The sequence below is a fragment of the Anomalospiza imberbis genome, chromosome 7, assembly GCF_031753505.1.
Source record: "Anomalospiza imberbis isolate Cuckoo-Finch-1a 21T00152 chromosome 7, ASM3175350v1, whole genome shotgun sequence".
NCBI lineage: Eukaryota > Metazoa > Chordata > Aves > Passeriformes > Viduidae > Anomalospiza > Anomalospiza imberbis.
The window spans coordinates 8,120,574-8,141,282 of NC_089687.1; the positions used below are offsets into that span (position 1 = coordinate 8,120,574).

Sequence of the window (20,709 nt, forward strand, 5' to 3'; positions counted from 1 at the left end):
ACAAAGTTCAGAGGCAGAGCTTTTTTTTTTTTTTAATAGTTTTATTCACTGGAGCAGACTTTCTCAAAAGAAAAACATCCTTCTCACGATCACATTCACTGTCATGTTCTACTCAGTAGGTAAAATTGTAAATAGATTGGAAATTAGGCCCACTGACCAGAAAAAAAACATTGCAAAGTGAATGTTCTGTGTAATAAATCATAAAAAAATCTGGTTTATTTATCTAACTTTTTTTTTATTTCTGTGAAATCGCTAACTTTCTCACAGATATTTTTTTGGATCACAATAAAAGCTGAGGAAATGTGTAAGGGCTCTGTCAGGAGGTTTTGAAAATTGACTTGTAGCCCACACAGTGGTGTTAAAAGAACAAATCCAGCCGAGTCCTCAACTTGATGTAGGGAAGCTGGAATGGGTTTGCCATTCTTGAATAAGAACTAATATCTGATGCAATTCAACAAGTGGTTGATATGTTCTGTGACAATCTATTCTGTACAATCAGAGCACAAAATAGTTCTCTGGGAAATATTCAACATCAAGAACAAAAGTAGTAGTTGATTCTTTTTAAAATAAACAAATATTTTGTAAGAGCATTCTACAAATTAGAAGGATGAACATATATTCTAAAAAAAATTAAATGGAAAAAAACCCCCCGACCACCTCCACTCTATGAGTCACTTCCCCCTACAAAACAGAAATAAGGCAGTGAAATATCAAGCTAGCTCCTTCATCACTGGAATCTGGAACTGCTGCTTCTCATTAGACAAGTGCCTCCATGGGAAGCCTGTGCCTTTCTATTAACATAGAATTACTTAGCCTGAAGGGAAATGGTCAGCCTGACCCAGGTCATTGCTTCAAAAATGCCAAGGCAGAGTTCTCATTCACTTGAAACACCACTGTACAGCATAATTGAATCCACCATGCAGGTGGATATCAATGGGGATGGTTGGCTCTGTTTGACTCTCAAGAAGTAATTCGTTAATCCAGTGGAGGAAAATTTCATCCCAGGGCAAATGTCCAAAGATAAAAACAGGCTGTGTGTTTTTCAAATATTTTAACCATCCTGTCTCACAGTCCTTTTCTCATGCACTGCATGGTAGGGGTATCTCCCACCTGCATTATGCACAAGGAAACCATCCCATCTTTCTCACATTGGCCCCATTCCTGGCTCCTTGATCACAAGAAAAGTTGTCTGACTGCCTCTGACTAGGCCAACAGGACAGTTGGGAAAGCAGATAAATCTGCTGGCATTGGCATTTCTCAACAGTGCTGAAAGGAGTGTTGGATAAGTGAATTTCCGTAAATGAGAGTTAGCAGTTACTTTGGTACAGATAGAATGAAAGAAAGGTCTTTTAAAATACAGACATAGAGTTGAAATACCTTGAAGTAGGTGGAAAAGACTACACCTTTATGTAACTGTCCCAGAGAAAGGTTTTAAGCTGTCTTTGTTGCATACCACTCTTTAAACCAAGCTTCCATCTCGAGCCATGAGGAGCACAGATAGTGTGACAGACCTAACAGATCAAATGGTTGAGTCCACTTTTAAGAGAAATATTAAGATATACCCCTTTGTTATCCAATTTTTGTGTTCTTTTTAAGTAAGGACATGTCTTTTTGGGTATTTGAGTGTGAAAGGTTTAGCGTGGGGTCTTAGGCAATAAATTAACGTTCCGGTGAAGGCAGTCAACCACCTGCACAAATTTAGCCCTTATAATTCTATTTATTGTCTGCAAATATAGCACCAGATTAGCTATTTCCTGGAGAGATGAGTTTGGTGTGAGGTATTCATCACTTTGTTACAGCTTCTTTGAGATCACCATGAAGTACTCCCTTGTACTAAATGAATAGCTCTCTTATCATGACCTTTTAATCACTTCATCATGAAGAGGTCTTTTACTTGCTACAGGAGTCTACTTCATGATACCACCATCAAAGGGACTGTAATATCATAAAATGGCCACAACAGAGACCAGTACAGAAATATGGCACAATAAGAGAAAATTAGTGAAGATAGACCTAGTTGGCTGCAAGCAGCATCATGGCTTGCTAATGGGAAGTGCTGGAGAGGATAACTGGCTGTGAGCTCCATTGTTGGGAACTGCACCTGGAGGTGATATTTTGCTCAGTTTTGCAACAGGGTAGTGGAACAGAAGGGGAACAGTGTAAGCTTGCTAGCAGGGCCAGCAGCACCAAAGAAATCATGGAGATGTGGGAGATGAATAGGGCATGACCAAAGAGGAAGTTTAAAGACAAAATTTAGCTGTAGTGATACTTGCTGAACTTACTCCTATGGAAAAGATTTTTTTTCATGCTGTATTTAAAACATGAAGACACTGGAGTTCACACTGCAGTGCAGAACTGATGTAAGAAGGGGAGAAATCTAAATGCACTGTTCAGATTATTTGAAGAGTTTCAACAGGGTTTCTGGAGAATGTCTTGGAGGGATGGAGTCCTGGCCATGTTGGTTGCCTAGAATCATAAAAGTTTGATTGCAGTACAAGAGCATTTTAAGCACATGGATTTCAAAAGTAGTTGTGAAAGCTGGTCATAGCTCAACCTACAGGTAGATAAATACTCAAAGATAAACACTCATTTTAATGATGAAAACTCTATAAAAGGCTAAATAAGGAATTAAAAAACCCTGCCAGTAGCATACAAAGATTCCCTGGACTCTCCAACACCCAGAGCTACCATTAAAGGTATCTTGATGTCACAATGGGAGCTTAGGAGAGAGGATGACTTTACACAAGAAACACCCACTGCCTTCCTGCTGATCCGTGTGTCATATCCACACTAAGCAATTAATGATGATGGTAATCAAGGCAGTGAAAGGCAGGTAGTTCATGTGCAGGTACTGAACTGTCAGATTGCTTAGAAAACAGGTTTTCATTCACGCCTTCGATCCTCCAGAAGAGAAGGGCTCTAGGTGCCAGTGTGTTCTGCCTGGACGCATTCCTCAGTTCCCTGAGCCTGTGCTGCAGCCACCATGTACTGAACTGTCAGATTGCTTAGAAAGCAGTTTTTCATTCATGCCTTTGATCCTCCAGAAGAGAAGGGCTCTAGGTGCCAGTGTGTTCTGCCTGGATGCATTCTTCAGTTCCCTGAGCCTGTGCTGCAGCCACCATGCCCACACACTGCAGGTCTGCTTGCTGCCTTCCCTTCCTGCTGCCTGTTCTCCTTTCATCTGAGCCTCTTCATTTCCAGCCCTTTAAGGGTCTCAGCTCTGTTTTGTTCTGGATTTGTTCTTTCTTTTTATTATGTTTTTTTCCCATCCTGATATTTTTAGCCCTGTCTTTTTGTCTTCCTTCTTTCATCTTGCATGCTTGCTGGTTTAGCCATCTGCTTCCCTCAGCCCAGTTTTCTTTTCCATTTTCCCTTTCCATTTCTTCAGACCCACAGGCCATTTATCTCATTGCTTCTCCTTTCTCCAGCTCCACACGGTCTTTTCATCTCCTCATGCAATTTGTAAGCAAACAGCAGATGAGCATCCGGTATCTGCTTCGTAACTACTGCCTGAGTCAGATTGTCTGGAGAAGAAAAAGAGATATTGAGACTGTAGTCTTTACTTCAAAATTGACTCATCACATGCTTTGATTTCCTTTTATATTCCCATCATTTCAGGGCACCTTCAGTTCTGTTTAGTTTTGTGCTCAGAACCTGGGCATTTCATTTATATGTAATGTTAATTTAGAAAATATTTTCTCAATACTTTTTAACTTTCTTTTTTCATCATATTTCACATGAATTAGTTTATGAATATTTTTGTTAATATCACAACATGTAGAAGTGTGTCTCTTCAAAATAAGGTGTTTTTTTTCCTGTATTTGGCAATTTTCTCTTTAGCAATCTGTTTGAATAAATACAATATGTGATTCACCATGGAAAAACTGAAAATAAAACCAGGTCTTGACTTAATTCTTTTTTTCCACAGTATCTCAAAGATCATTTAAACCATCTCAGAACACTCTGAGAACACTTGATGAAGCTTTGCCTTTAAGATTCAGTGTTTTAAAACATATTTTGTTTTCAGTTAACAATTTTCAGTATGTGTGGAAACACTCAATCCAAATTCCCTGTAGATGATGCCTTTTGTGTGGGATATGAGTAATCCATAGGACCTTGTAAAGAGATCAGACTGTCTAAAGTGTCAGGCATATTAAAGTACTTAAATGCATATTTTTGGGTGACAGGTTTGGATTCTCAGCTGCATTGACCAGAGGCAAGCACCCTCACCACTCTCATATTTCCATGGAGATTAAGTTCTGGTTGTGCTGTCAGAATTTATTTCCGCTTTTGTTTCCCCTTACACTTGTCCAGATCAAAATACACATGCACACTCTAAAGCTGTCAGCAAATCAGTTCAGGAAAAGGGAAGTTTCTATAAATCCCCAAATACTCATAAGGTCCAAATTTTGATCACACTGAATATGAGTGTGAGCATAAGCTTGAAAAGGATGTGCACATACCTGTGTATCAATACAAAAAAAAATGCATGTATTATGCTTGAGGCTTGAGATTTACCAGTTCCACTGTCATGGAACAATGATTTCAGTGCAGTCATTCCTGTTTTTTAATGCTGCAGGTGAATAAGCCAGAAAAAAACCCATATAAATTTTTGTCATAAGTCATCTCATACAAGACTCAAGAAACATATTTTACGTGGTAGTGTAACTAATAGAATTTCAAATGACAGTGATGTGTGAGGCTTTGAGAAGTGGCAATGCAGAACACTCGTTCTTGAATAATTCACTCGTCTGAAGTTATTATATATTCAAAACTGATTGAGTTGCATATCCAAATGATGGTCTATCAGCTGTTGATGTAGGAGAAGAAAAAGAAGTTTCTGCATTTATTCTGAACTGTGGTTTGTATTACATTACTCTTGGTTATATGAACTGAGTTTAATTGATTGTGATTTAATTTACATTCTGCAGTGCATGTCTTTTTCTTGAGATAATTAATCTTACTGAAAAATTCTGTGAGGACAGTTGAGGCTCTAACAGATTTTCAGGAGGTGCATTTTTGTTTAGGCTTCCTTGACAGCCTTTTTTCTTACAGATAAATTACGTGTCTCAGAATGTCTCGCCTTTATATTTATTTTGGTTTGGCAGCATATAGTTGTTATGGCTGGCAATATTTCATACCCCAAAGTATTAATGTTAACCATAAATTACTACCAATGATATGCAGTGGTTCTTATCAATCATGAGAAATAATCAATGCTGATTGAAACAAATAAATATGATGCTTTTCAAAGTTATAACCTTGTCATATAACTTCAGTACTCAAATGCATCAAGTGCTATCTTAAATTAACTCTGCAATTATATACAGAGTTTTCAGAAACCAGATATTTCACCAAAAGGCCAGTATTGTGCAAGACTATATAAAAATTTAGACATCAATAGTGGCAATTTGTCATCTCAGTATTACCGACTCTTCAGTTGATTGTTGCTAAGAGTTTGCTCTGAAACCAGTTGAAGAAACATGTATGTCATACTATTTAAAATGAGAAATCCCCGTTGCTCTCTCTAACCCAGATGTAATTAATATGGAATCAGTCGTTAACTCACGTGCCTTAACTTACTGAACACCAGGAAAATACCAGTCAAATACCAGAGCTCCAGGAGCAAAAGGTGCCACTTCACTGGTGCATGGTGTGAAGCATTTCTGATGTGTTTCCCAAAGTGAGCTGAGCTTTGGTATCAATGCATAGTCTGAGCTCTCACTGTGTTTGTTGCCATGGCATGAAATCAGCAGAATTCCAGTCTTTAATCAGTATATGAATATGCAGAGGCTGTCACTGACTGGTATGGAGTGTGGTTTTTCAAACTCTTTGCTAACAGCATAGGTGTTATCCAGTGGTTTTATCTCCCTCATGTCTCAGAATTCAATGCTGCAGAGCTGTCTCTTCACTTCTTACACACTCAAGGAACCAATTACATAAAACCCAACCATGGCCATGCCATATTTAGCTGTTCAATCCCATTTAGCAGCAGTTCCTATGCTGGAGAACACATGGAGTCAGACTGGAAAGGCAAAGGGGGAACATTTGAAGTGAATGATAACAGAATTTTAGAGAAATTTGGATTTCACCATAATGTTATTGATACCATTAACATTATTAATTTATTTAGCATTAACATTATTAATTTATATTAGCATTTAGCAAAATGGATGTAAGTTTCATCCAGCAGCTGTGCTTTGCCTTTGGCAGTAGTCATGCTGCTCTTAATTTAATCTCCCTCACAGGTTTTACTAACAGGGTGCTGATCATCTTGCAATACAAAGATTAGAAAGGAATATATCTTCTTTATTGTTTTGTGATCAGCACATTAGATACTGATTCCATTCTCTTTGCACTGCAGTCCCAGCAAGGTCACGTGTCTTAAAGCTCATAGAAAGGAAATGAGGAATAGGAGCTGGTTGTGTGAATGTTAATCTGGTTTTTTGGAGAGCAAGAAGTTGCTGCTTGGAATCCTGATGGCATCAAGCAGAGAGTGCCCCCTCCTACTGTAACTCATTTGCTTTCAGCAGACTTTCCACAATGGAAGAAGTTCGACCACAAATAATCTGGAGTTCTCCAACTGTATACCCGAATAAGGAGTTTGTACATGACATTAAAGACCTGCTGAAAGCCTTTTCTCATTTTCATTGCTGGAAATCTGAATTGCACCAGTGTTCTCTGAGCAAAATTGATTGTAAAATATCACTACCTACAGGAAAAAGAATTTCAATAATTATTTGCATAAATTATATAAATAATAGACATAGAATTTGTATAATTTAGTATAATATGTATAGGCTTGTTTTTTTGTATGGGGGTGAACTTGAATATATGTTAACTTACTGAAAATATATAATACAGTTTTTTCTGGCTACAAGCACACTGTATTTATATCAGTAATCCCTTCAAAAGATCTCCATAACCATCCTGTGCCTCATTATAGCCCCTCATATAGTCTCTCCACCCTGCATCTGGTCTTTGCTCGATATTTGTAGCTTATAGCATGTTCTGGATATTCCATTTTTCTTTTGTACTAAAGGCAAAATAGGAAAAAATATATGTTTACCCTTCTTTTTCTGCAGTGTATTTTGAGCCTTTAGTGGAGGTTTCTTAAAGATTTGTGTTTTTAAATGAGATTGTTTGCCATTGTGTGTGGGTATTTTGTTGCATGAATGGCAGATGAATGATGGGTTACATTTGCTTGGCCTTCTAATCACTTTGCCCCGGCAAAGGCTTTTTGGTTCAGTTTTCAGCATAAGTAGATTTTTCAGTAATTCTTCAAATGTTTAATTCAACTGTAGAAAAGAGGATAAAGGCAGAATGCTAGTCCTGGTGCTGTTTTTCACACTGTGCACGACAGCCAGTAGCTCCTGTGGCTGGCACCCACCAAGGCAGTTTGGCCATGTGCAGACCATTTTCCTAATGTACTATGAAAGATCTTCAAAAGTGAGAAGGGCCATGGGTGAATGGAGAAGTGAGTGTCCTTGGTAAGCTGTATTCCTGTTTACTTCCCTGCTCCACTGTCTCCTGTCCTCTGATTTCTGGGTTCACATGCATTTTGTGATATGCACTGTAATGCAGGTAAATAATTTTGAAGGATCACTTTTAGTTTGAGGTAGTCCTTTTCTTTTCAGCTGGGCTTGCGAGTATTTGTTTCACCCTAACGTTATTGTTACAGATATGGTGGCCTGAAGGGATAAACAAGACAAGATTTGTGGGAAGAGGTAATATCTTTTATTAGGCCAACTGATGTAGCTGGAAAAAGTAGAAAAGGTTTCAGGCACAGAAAACCTTTTCCAGGTTGGGTTCTCTCATAGCTTTGAACTTCCTAATAATTAACTTGTGCCTGTGAAGCAATAAAAGCAGTTTTTTGATCTTTCTTTTTCTATGAGTAATACTGCTTGGGAGGCATCCATATATTGCAGGAGTTTAAACTTTACCCAGCTGAGGTTGATTATTTTGTGTCCAAATCTGATTAAATTCTTTAACCCATAGAACAAGAATATAGTAATTTTCATTCAGGTTAGTAGTCTCTTAAAATACTAGATCTTATTTTTCATGGGATCAGAAGTGTAAATTAACCTATAAAAGATATGATATCTGACTGGTGAATCAGAGAGATCGGCATGGTTTTGAACCTCATCTGAGAAACTACCTCCCTTTCCAAAGCAGGGTATGTGTTTGGAGATAAGCGGGATGGGAATGATGGCAAACACTGCAATTTCAGTTATTTAATGAGTCTCTGTTGCTTCATTTTTTCAATAATGGGAAGAGCATGGCTTGTAAATAGTATGTTCTTTTTGCTATGTACAATACAAATAGATGGATATCCATGTTGCGTGCAAGAGATGGACACCATTTGGCTGTTAAGCTTTGGAATAACTGAAAGTATTACTGCCAGTGCTGAAATTTTCCATGTATTTCATATGCTCTCACCTGTTATAGTTCTTGCACAGACTGAGTGCTTTAATGCCCTGTGAGATGCCTTATTGGAAACTGAAAGGGGAATTTACAGAGTGTAGCATCACTGAGAGCTGCAGTGAGGAGTTCAGATTGCAGGTGTCTGTTTGTGTGAAAATAAAAATACAGGACAGGCACTCCACTACTATGCAAAAAGCTGTGCCAGCAAGAAGGCATCATTACTGCTCTAAATAAATAGCACATGAAAGATTGTAATTGGTTTATAATACAGGAAATGGATAAAGGATGCATCAAGGTGTTTGGCATGCCCAAGCATTTTGGGATTATAGCGCTGCGAGGTTCTAATGTCATCAGCTCTCTTCCATTTCCCTGGAGCTGAGAGCTCTCATCACACCATAAAAATACTGCTACTGAGGTTTTCTTGGCAGCTTTTTAGCAAAAACACTATTCTGCTGAGAAATGTTTTCCAAATTACCCAGGGACAGTGAACTGGATCTTTTCTGGAATGTTTTGCAGAATTAGTGGCGTGTGTTTGGCAGAGTGTATAAGGCAATTTTCTTGCATCTTGTTGGGCTATGCACTGAGTTCCATGGAATTATTTCATTTTTAGAACAGCAGAAAGAAAAAATAATTCCTTGAAAGGCAGAGAATGAAGGACACATGAAACTCCAGAACTCAGTTGTTGAAAGAGTCACACCTTCATCTAAATGTGTCATCTAAAAGTTCAGATCATGATTGATAAGTGTGTTTTTTATTGCTGGCTGTTAGCTGAGTAATAGATTGTTATTTCAATACATTTTGACTGGAGCAATTTGTCTTGAAATACTTTTGGCACCTTTTTCTTTTAGGTCCTTTGTAATGGAGTTCTGTAATTTCATTTTTTTTCATACACAAATGCAGCTAACTTTTTCAGTGTTGAGCAGCACCAGATGAAAGCTTGTCATCACTTTATAAACTGATAAAAGAATGAATTCAGAAGAAATATTTAATATGCAATGCTTGTTACCAAGTGCATTCTGTGGCAAAAGAAAAATTAAATAAATTGTACTGAGGGGGAGGTATCCTGTCTGTCTGATCTAAAAAGCAATTTTCACAGTTCTTAACATTGCAGGGAACATTTTCCAGCTTATCATAAGAGAAGCAGGCAAGTTATTTACTTGCCAGAAAGGCCTGAACCCTAACAATCATCCATGCCACTTCTGAAGTGAAGGCTCCTTACAGTGCCCAACCTTAACATGTATAATTATTTTAATAAATTATACCAGGCCATTTTCCTCTTTTTGTTTTCCTAGCTGACGTGACACTGCAGAAATTGCTGTAATGCATTTAATATTTTAAAAGGCTTTTCTCTCCTACATTGCTTTTCTTCTTAGAGATGTTTCATGTGTCCATAATCATTAACTGATTCACTCTGTATGTAGAAGATGACTACTTTTCACTACAACCAAACCCTTTTCCTCAGTTTCACATCTCATATTTTGGTCAGCTGGAGCAATTCAATGTCCATGTTTGAATAATCATCTTCATTCAGTCTTTTGATAGCACCTTGGTTAGAAGGCATGGAGTACAAGAAATATCTGAATACATTTTGGGATATGAATGGTTGCACTTTGGGTTTGACTTGCACACAGTAGGCAGCCTTCTCTGTAAATTTGCTGCAAGAGGAATCAGTGCTGCCTGAGCTTTAGTCTGGTTATTGGAATAAATTACCAGGTTTTGGTGGTTTGTGGGTGTTTTTTTTTTTTTTTTTTGTTTTTTTTTTTTTTTTTTCTCTGCTTTGCACATCCTACAATTAATTCAGGAGTTGCAGGGCATAATTGCCCAAACCTCTTCCACAGAGGACACAACTGGTGGCTGTGTGGGAGGTTTGATCCTGGTACTACTTAGAGGGTTGCTGCTACTCCTCCCTGTGGTGCCAGATGTTGTTGTGATGGTGTTAGGGAAGAGCTGTGTCCCAGCCATGACACAGCTCTGTGCAAGAGGAAGCCAAACAGGCTGAGCCTTTGTACAAAACTACAAGAGCTTCCTAAGCACTTTCTGTAAGAGCCAGACTAGGAAAAGAAATATTTTCTACATCCTTTTCTGTTGATTTCAACAGTGATTGTGTTTCAGTGTGTGGCTCTTGCAAGCAGGATGAATTAGGAAGCTTCATACTTGTAATTTATACATGGTGTTCCTGTTAAGAACTAAAACTAATATGAATAAATTGAGAAAAATGTCAGCACCCTGTCTGAAAGTGACTGCACTATAGTGTTGGCCTACACTAGAAGTGGAGCTCTTTTAACTTTTTTTAACAGATATTAATGTTTCTGCATAAATGTTTAGACAGAAATGTTACACAAGGCAGGAGAAGAGTTTCCACATGATATATGAAGTGTTGTTCTTGTTGTTACAGTATATTTTCTGTTTAGGCTGTCAGAATGACTTGTTAGTTTAGCATTTCTTGTTGAAATATATTCTGTCTAATAATTGACTTTTAAAATATTCCTATTCAAAATATTTATCAACCCTCCACACATTATCTTTGATACAATTTTCCCTTTTCCCACAAGGACAAGAGACCCATTTCTCTTCTTTGTAACTGGATGCTGGCAAGTGCCCCTGTGGGTAATCTCTGGCAGTGCACACCCTGTGCAGAAACCACCATGATTTAACCATTTGTCTCTGTTTCAGTCACACTCCTGAGAAGAGTGACAAAACAGTTTGTCTTAAGTTGTAATATAAAATATAAAAATGTTTGGGGCATACTTATTAATATATATATGATTCTTACTGAAGCAACAGTTCTGACATTAAGCACAAGAGACTTGGAAAATGGAAGTTATTTTTGACTCAAAGGAAAATTTTATGGAAGGGGTATTAAGCTGTTGCACAAAGTAGAGTTACTAATCTTAAAAATCTTTGTGGGATTCTTGCTGTATCAGCCAGCAAAAATGCAGGGCATGCTAAATTCTTAGCATGTGTTGGCAGGGAACTAATAATGAGAAGGGAGTCAGTGGAAGGATGTTTCAGATGGATCTGTTATTGAATGGCCTCCAGGCAAAATAACAACCTCTGAAACCCTCTCATGTGCCATAGTGACAAATTCCAGTGGCTCTGCCCATGTGGGATCCCCCTTTGCCTGTTTTCTTTGAAGGAGACACTGAAAGATTCCCAGAGAAGAAAACATAACCTGGAGAATTCCATCACATGTAGCCATGTCAAGGTTTTGGCTTTACATCTGTAGCTGTCCCCATCTAACTGGGATTAGCCTGTCCAGAAAGAAATCCTTCATGTGCCCAGCAGAGATGCTGTAACTGTAGACATGAAGCTGCAGTAAGTCTAGTGGATGTAATGTAACATTTTTTCTGACAGAAGTTTCCATTAAAAAGATTTTTGCTTAGTTCAGTAATAATTAGTGGCAAATATATTTCATGTTTCAAGACCATGAAACAATTTCAAATAATATTAAAACTAATACTGTGGAATTCTGATTATTTCATGATACAAGACATAGAGGCAAAAAATGAGCTAGGTGAAAACCAGTCACTCAGTCCTGGAAGAGAGCAAAATGTCTGTTATTCACTATGTGTGCATAGACTAATGTTTGACTAGACAGAATGTGTAATTGTTTGCTTTGATTTGAGCCCTTTGGTGTGGTGGTCCATCTCATTGCACACTGTAAGTGCTCTTCTGTTCAGAGAATCCTGCAGGTTGGAGTCCAGAAGTCACTGGTAACTTGAATGAGAAAGTTAGTTCTCATAGTTCTTTCTTTTACCCACAATATCAAAAAATCTTCAACAGACTTTTCCTAAAAAGTAAAGGAAGTCACCCAAAATCAGACCAAAACTTATTTAATGAAAACCACAGAAAACAGAGTTTTTCTGTTCTATGAGCCATACCTGGGAGGTCCTTCAGGCTGTTCATAGCAGGTGGTCAGAAAAGTACCATATGAGCCTGTATTTGTATGCATTTCAAGTACAATAACTGTGATATCTGTGCAATCATTTTGACACAGCTTGATGAAGAAAAAAAAAAGTGGGTTTTTTTCCATGATGTATATTCTTAGTGGGTTTTTTGTTTTGGGGTTTTTCTTGGCAAGGGGAGATTGTTTTTATTGTTTGTTTTTTTTTTTTTTAAACAGGAATACAGATTTTTCTAATTGAGACATTTTCTGTGCAGTTGTACTGTTACAGTGTCTGGTTAAATTAACAGGTGAATATGTGTGTCCTTCCTACAGCTTTCAAAACCTGGTTCAAATCTATTGGTTATAATTAATTCAGTAAAGCCTTCTTTCAGTACTAAAGGTGTCAGTGTTTACAGGGATTGAAAGACTGTGACTGCCCTTGGGTAATCTATATTGAAACCTGTATTTTGTCTTGTAATTCTTTTTTTTTTTTTTTAACAGGTTTTTCATTATTCTTATACAGCTTCATACGTGATTTATAACATACACACAAGGTAGGTCACATTGTTTTTTCCATACCATGTCACTGTCAGTGGCTCTATGCATGAGGTGATGCCAGTGTGTTCAAGTAAAAATGTTTCCCTTTTTTCAAGGGAAGTTTGGGAGTTAAACCCTCCAGAAGTAGAGGATTCAGTTTTACAGTATGCAGCCTGGGGTGTTCACGGACAGCAACTGGTAAGCACAGTCATTAAAAATGTATGAACTCCAGCCAGACTGAGGTAAAAACAAAACTGATAGCCTTAAAATAAGTTGTATTATGCTGCACTATGCTCGTATGTTCCTATTATAGCTTTTAGGAGAGATCTATTTATTTGTTTATTTTTCATTAAAAATATGTTTTTCCAAGCTGACCCCCAATAAGCAAATGGTACAGTTGTTGAAAGAATCACACCTTCATCTAAATATGCACTCAAGTGATTTTCAGGATAACCATCTTTGTGGCTACTGTTATGTGGGATGGGACATTAAAGGTGAAAAGCAGTTTTCTTTTAAGCGCAATATCAATGAAAACTCTGGGCAAAAGCAAAAGCTTAGCATCCAAATGTGATGTGATAGACTCATGAAAAGTGATGTTTTCATTTCAGTATGAAAATTACTGCCAAGGTCAGCTGTGCTGCACTGAATTCATAATAATTAAATGAGATGCCATGTTTCATGTATAATTTTTTTTCCAAAAGTTTTACCATTTTTAATGAACATTAATCATCCATGGTCACCAAAACCAATATCAATATAAGAAGGAAAAAAATTGTGGTTTTAGAATAGCAATGATTTTAAGCTGACCTGTGTTGGTAGTTGAAGGCAAGAGACTGATTATATCTTCAATTCTGCATAAGAAATTCAGATAATCCTTGTTACAGTGTTCTAATAAGCTCATTAATGCCCTCAGGCATGATCCCAGGGCCTCCTTGCACATCCAGCTTGTTCATGCAGAGAGGCTGTAAGCTGAATGTCTAGAGAATATACCCTGTTGCTTTATATCATTCATCAAGATGATTGGAAAGTAAAAAATGTTTCTCGTTGGAATGTTTTGCATTAAGGAAGTGGAGGCAGGTGAGAAAAAGTAATTGGAGCATGCTTGGTATGTTTTAATAATTAACCACATTAATTTGTTAATAATGAGAGCATGGCAACAGGATTAGTGGTAATAAATAGGTTATTTTCCAGGCAGCATTATGGAATGTGGCAAACCATGTAGGTTGTAGTAGAAAGGAGAAGCATTTGCAAAATTAAAAAGATTTAAGAAATCTTTTAATTAAATTGCAGTTTGTAAGATTCCTTTGTGCTGGATGGAGGATCTGGACATTTGTCTGCACTGATCAGAAGATCAGTAATCTAAAGTAGAACCAAAATAAGTGCAGTGATTACTGAGAAAATATATTTTTATTTTTCTGAGATGTCTCATAAGTACAGGGTCAGATTTACCAATCATAAACCTCAGAAAAAGAAATCAAAATAATGCTATCTTTAAGTGTTTGGCCTAAAATGTCATTCTGAAAATATGTACGGATCCTTTCAGAGGTGGACTCCTATTACATCACAGAACTGCAAAAAAACAGGTAATCATTTTAGGTACAACCTAAATCATCCAAATTTGAAAACATTGGCATAATTCATACTTGAGCAAGGATAACATTACTCATCTTTGTTAATGTCCCTAGTAAAGTTAATGTCATGCTTTAAAAATATCTGCTCTACTGTGGGTTTTATGGTGCCATATGGTCTGCAGAATTAGGAAATAATAACTTTGAACACAAAATCTTCTGTGCACTCTGAATGGCACCGAGTGTTGCCATAGAGATGTACACCTGCAGGAACAGTCTGCTGAAGGTGACTTTAGGAATGCCAATTAGAAGGATGTCTTCTTGAAGCTGTTCATGTGGCAGAAGGAGGTTTCCAAAATGACAGAAGTGTCTTGCTGCATTGCCCTCCCACTTCAGCAGCAAGACAAAAATGTAGAAGGAGCATGAATGAATAAAGAGTGTTGTGAGTAATGGTTGTTGCTGCTGTCCAAAGGAACATCTGCCTCGAGCAGAAGCAGGACAGAGAGTTCAGTCCAGCAGAACAGGTTAGGCAGAGGAAGATGTGTGGCTGAGAACATAATGCCACAATGCTTCTGGTCTAAAATTTATCATTGGAACACTGAATTAGTGGGTTTTGAGTAAAATAGTACAGGAGGCAAACAGCAGTGAAACAGGACACAGAGAGAGGTGTAAAGAGAGAGATCCAATGATGGAAATCCATAAGTAGCTATCAATGGAATGTACCTGGGTGCAAACAAAGCTGCAGTCTCGTAGACCCGTGCTGCCAAACACACTATGAGTGGTTTACCTTCCTGAACAAAACTTAACTTGTCTTTTCTGTGGAAATGGTGATAATTCATGAGTAAAACAAGCAATGAAATACTTACTCTAAATAAAATAATCATAGTATATTAACCTGGGTAATAATCTCCAAGAGCCATTTTTTGCAACTGAAGAACAAGTGGAGAACAGTTGGAGAAGAGATTAATTTTATACACACAAATTTGATGTAGAAGCACCCATGACATGTGCTGTGTGTCATCACAGAGACAGAGTGTATGTAGTTCTCTAAAGTGAGGAGGAATATTCCTCTTCATCTGTGGTGCAGAAATGAATAGCAATACTATAGCCAGGACTGGTCAGCAAAATTAGCACAAAATGTGAAACACGAGGCACGGGTATTCCTGACTGAGCCAAAGATCCCAACTTTACACTATAACTATTTGGAAAGTCCTGGGTTAAATCCAAATTATACGAGGATAACACATGGACTTGGATCAACTATTTTTGATAGATTATAGTGTAAAATAAGATGTTTCCAGTCCACATTTCTGCAGATCTTGCTAACAGTGCAGCCTACATAATTATCCTAAAGTATTCCAGTGAGGAGGAACTGGCAAGATGTTCAAACAGTTAATGTAAAGATTTGAAGGGAAAAAAAAAAAAAAACAGGAAGGAAAATATGTATGAAGCCACAGACTGCTTATTGCATAGATGGAGTATGACTGCAGTGAAATCAAGTATATGCAGTATTTTACATCCTTGTGGAAAGTATGCAACAGGTTTACTGTTAGGGATAATTTCTGGGGCTGTCTAATGGGCCCCAGAGGATGCCCCATGTGGCTAGTGAAGAACAGAGTTAGTTTTCTGTCAGATGCCAGGTGACTGAACCACAGTACCATTGTTTTCCAGCTACCACAGAGGTTGCAAGTTATGTTCCTTGCTATTTACCTAGAGTAGAGGGTTTTGTAGTGATTAAGAGGAAAGCTCAGAGAAACATCTGCTGGTTGAGTCATGACATTTTGGTGGTGAAATTGAAAATGTTTGCCATTGGGAAGAAGAAACTTTTATCTAATGAATTAATGTATCTTAAGGTCACATAGCTCTTAAAACGGGAACTTTTTTCAAGGTCACGCTCTTTAAAATGCTGCCTTTTAACTGCCTTAGAACTGTGCCAGATCTAAAATACCATTTCTGTGTCATAGTATGTTAGGGAGCTATTCATCTATTTGCCAAACATTACTCATGTTTGATTAAAGTTGTGCAAATCATTAGTTGATTATCTCTTTATCTCGCCTCCATAGAATCCATCACTGCAGCATCAAGTAATTCCAGGAAAGACAAACCAAACTAGAGATCTAATTTGTTTCATCAACATTTTTCTGCCTCGACTTTATTGATTAAAGACCTCATTGCTTGTGTCTGAGAAAGAGATATCCCATAGCTGGTGGAAAGGCTTTACTAAGAAGGATGTTTTGGGGTTTTTAAAGGGCTGCTGTTGTTAAAATACCCAGGGTTTTATCCAATGTTCTCCTTTCTTGAGCCTTATCTTCTCCAGTAGTTTGTAGCAAAGGTTTTCATGTGTTTATGCTGGACCTGGATTGTGTCTGACACAGGGGAGACCACTATGGATCTCTCTGAGGGGATGTATTGCAGTAGGAGCCTGGATATCAAAGTTCAGGCTGGAGATGTCTCCAGTGTTTGCAGTGCTGTATTTAAATGTCTAATGACACTCTTGCGTTCTTCTGCAGTGCTCTTTGTGATACAAATAGTTCTTCTGATCAGTTATTGGGTGGGCTACTTCAACTAGCTCCCAGTGAAGCATGGTTAGAAGTTGTTCAGTTTGACATAGCTTTTTCTTAGAAGTTATACATAGGTTTTTTTTTTCCTGCCTTGGTGGTGGTACATGTTGTTTATGTTGTAAAAAATACCTTATTTCACTTTTTTCTATGAACATACATCCATGCAAGTCACTTCGCCTTTGTATTTGTAATAGATGTTTTGTGTTATTTATTGCAGTAAGCTCGTTCTGATATATTAAGTGATTCTGAGGGCAGTTTGAGTTACATATTTGGATAGATCACTATAAATAATGATCTGTTGACTTACAGATGAATGTCTGTGCATAAATTAATACATATTTTAACCAAACAGAAATGAAGAAAATAGTAAAATTATCCAGAATATTGAAGAAAATTATTTTTTAGAAGCTTTGTCAAAAATTGATGCTACCCACAAAATATGGCACTATTAAATAGTAGGACTGAAGATGAGCTTTTACAATGCTTTGTTTTCATTTATTTCATAATTGAGTCCAATTACCTTTTAGGCTGTATACACTAAGAAAAATTTGGTGACTGGAGCTGAATTGTGGATTCCAGATGTTCTCATCAATTTTTAGAAAGTACTTTAAATACTAGAAATCTATAAGTTGCCCTCATCTTCCAAAAAAACAACAACAAAAAGGTTACTTGCAAATAACAGATCTTAGAAGCTGAAGCTTTTACATGAATAATGAAAAATATCCAGTGAAAGAGGACCTCACCTTGTATTGAAACTACCTAAAACCAGAAATAAACCAGAGCAAAATCTGCTTTAATTGCTGTTAATAAATGTACTATTTCAAGAACTCTCTGCCCTTTTGCTCTGTGATCAGTCATCTTATCTTTATCCTTTTGTCATATTTGGGACTTCAGTTTCCCTTCACACCCCCATCAATACCTATTGCCCCACAAAAATGCAAATATCTCTCAGACTGCATTAACATGACATTACCTTACAGTTGCCTTTTGTCAAAATTTTAGCCTTCTTTCCCCAATGGCTTTCAAAGACAAATAGTGCAGCAGCAAAGTTCTTTGATGTTGTGTTATTTTCTGTGTACCTAGATAAGCACTGGACTAGTTTTAGTAAATGAGGAGTTAGCAGGATTGTTTTCGGACAGTTACCTTGCTCAACACATGCTTTAACAGCCATTACTTGCTGAAAGCTCCATTTACTGTTTGGTCTGTCAAGGTAATGTACAACTGCTATGAAACATGGTAATTTATCTTTCTGTAAAATATTTGCCATGTGTTTTCTTTTTTGTGTAATTAGTGCTGTGGGTACTTGGCACCCCCTCCTGGCAAGAACACTTGCATATGCAAATGAAGTAAAAGCTTAATTAATGCTAATGAAGTAAGTCCTAAATAAATATATTTCTTCTGCTGGTTTTATCTGCAAAGTTTTCTGCTCTTCTGACTTACTGTATTTTAGATGAGTAACTTGAAATTACATATGGAAATGTCAAGGCTTTATTTCATCTTTCCTTTTAATGACTATGCTAATGAGGCAAATGGCAGGGAAACTGAGAGGAAAACGTCTGCTTGAATTTATTCTGAAACTAGAAATAAACAAGAACACTTCAATGTGATGACATTAACCTCAGGTATGATACCTCATTTAAAATGCATGAGGGGTTCAATTACCAAACTTCTGTAGTTCAAAGCACATTTGGAGGTCCTTTGTCCTGCTGAGGATGTTTCTCTGAAGGGAGGGAACTGTGGCTGAGCACTGCCCACCCAGATGAGTCCACCGAAGAATTGGAGTTACCTAAAAGACTTAAACTTTCTTCCTACTAAGCTACTCCTACACATTGGATTTTTCTCTTGGATTTGTCAAACTACCATTGTAAAATCTAAATAGTTTTTGCCTTTTAATTTAAATTATTTGATTCAAACTGTTCTCAAAAGAAAAAAAATAGTGTGAGTTGCTCTGAAAGTATTCTACCAAGCTATGAATTTCCATTATGAATTTCTGGGTGCTTACTCCACTTAAATATGGATTGGAGGAGCATTTAATGCATGCTATCTAGTTCCAAAAGTGATACTCCATGTGAAAGCTTCCCATCTCAGAAAATGGGAATGGAGAATGCAGCCAGAAAACAAAAGCAGTTTGGCAAAACAGGAAGAAATACAGTTTTACTTACGAAGGCTGGATATATTCAATAAAAGTTTTGTGAGCTCTAGAGACCACTACAGCATTATAAATGGAACATTATAAATGGGGCAAGGCTAAGTTGAGCAAAGAAGTTTCTTCATCAGTTTGCTTGGTGAAATACAACAAACACGTTCTGGTGTCAAAGGCAGTTTAAAATTATGAGTATTAAGGGTTAGATATTGCTGGCCCTTTGTGGGAATAGCCACTTGGCTGTATCTGAAAGAGGTGAAGAAATAATGAGAAAATTGTGTGTTTTATAGAGGCATTATTCCTCTGCCTCTGTTTTTCATGTGAAACAGTAAAAGGCCCAGCAGCTTTATAGTGAATAAATCAAGAGAGGAGATAAAAGATGTTTCCTCTCACTGGTTCTTATTCTGTTATCACTGACCTAGCATGCAGCTAATATTTGAGTCAATGTGGAAGCCCTGCACCCAAGTAATGTGTTATTTTATCCAGAAGCAAATATATTGGAAATTTGATATATCGCTGTGCTAAAACTCAAATTATTTTTTCCCATGGTTACCTATGTGGGTGTGTATGTGTACCTATATATATATGTATGTATGTATGTATATTTCTTTACATACAGTCTCTCAAAGACCCAGAAACAAGTATGGACACACATGTTTGATAGGAGAAGTCCTAAGGACTTTTCCATGCAGCGGCCTGCAGGGAGCAATGAAAGCAGCAATATTCACCTCTCATCGTGTTGTTCAACATGTCCGTGTGTAACAAAGCATATCTGAACATTCACACTTCCATCTGTTAGCTAATATTAACTGCAAGTCCGATGGCTCATAAAATAGGGCTGCTGTGCTTCTTCTGTGGAAAATGTGTGGCTTTCTGTAATGCAGAAACATGAAAATTATGTTTCAGAAGTCTGAAATTCTTTGGAAATAGCTACCCATAAAAACTGTGAAGCAGAGGTTGAAATTTGATGGAATCCTCAGCTAAACTGGAGTTGGAAAAGATTGGGTTTTATTATGGACTGTATTTCTATTTAACTCCAAAATCCTGCCCAAAACCACTGCATGCTTACCTGTGTCCCTGGACAATATAATCATGTAGTCAGTTCATATTTAGCAATTAAAAAAAAAGGTGTACTACAGGATGGGATGGAAAATTTGTCATATCCATCTTTTGGCAATGTAATGTAAAGGACAGTTTTATCTGGCAAATAGGAAAAAAAAAGGTTAAAAAAAACCAAAAAAAAAAACCAAGAAAGCAGTTATATCTATGTTCCTTAAAACCTTGGAAAAGGAAGATTATTCCAAAAGGAAGACACCAAAATGTCAAAACAAAAGACTTCAAGATTTCTAATGCCTTTCTGGTTCATGTTCTATGGCAGAGGTTGTTCTAATCAATTGTAAACATGACTTTTATTTGCCTTTTTTGAAGTGTTTGGCGGAAGACTTGTAAAAGACTTTGGAATTTCTGTAATGGTATCAGTGGCTACAGAATTCTGCTAGGAACAGGTTGAAGTGTCAAAACCAGCTTGACACAAACTCCACTGAACTCTTCCATTTATAAGTTCTGTTTCCTCTATGTTAATGTCTATCT

The 20,709-nt window shown here is 37.3% G+C and overlaps 1 protein-coding gene across 7 annotated transcripts in view; it reads left to right on the forward strand.

Moving 5' to 3' along the window:
* The window catches only part of DPP10 (dipeptidyl peptidase like 10), a 444,603-nt gene that overhangs the window by 370,700 nt on the left and 53,194 nt on the right, over window positions 1–20,709 (forward strand). For all 7 annotated transcript variants that reach the window (XM_068195261.1, XM_068195263.1, XM_068195259.1 and 4 more), the window contains 2 exons: window positions 12,812–12,864; window positions 12,964–13,045. In XM_068195261.1, coding sequence (XP_068051362.1) covers window positions 12,812–12,864; window positions 12,964–13,045 — 135 coding nt within the window. The remainder of the gene's footprint in view (window positions 1–12,811; window positions 12,865–12,963; window positions 13,046–20,709) is intronic.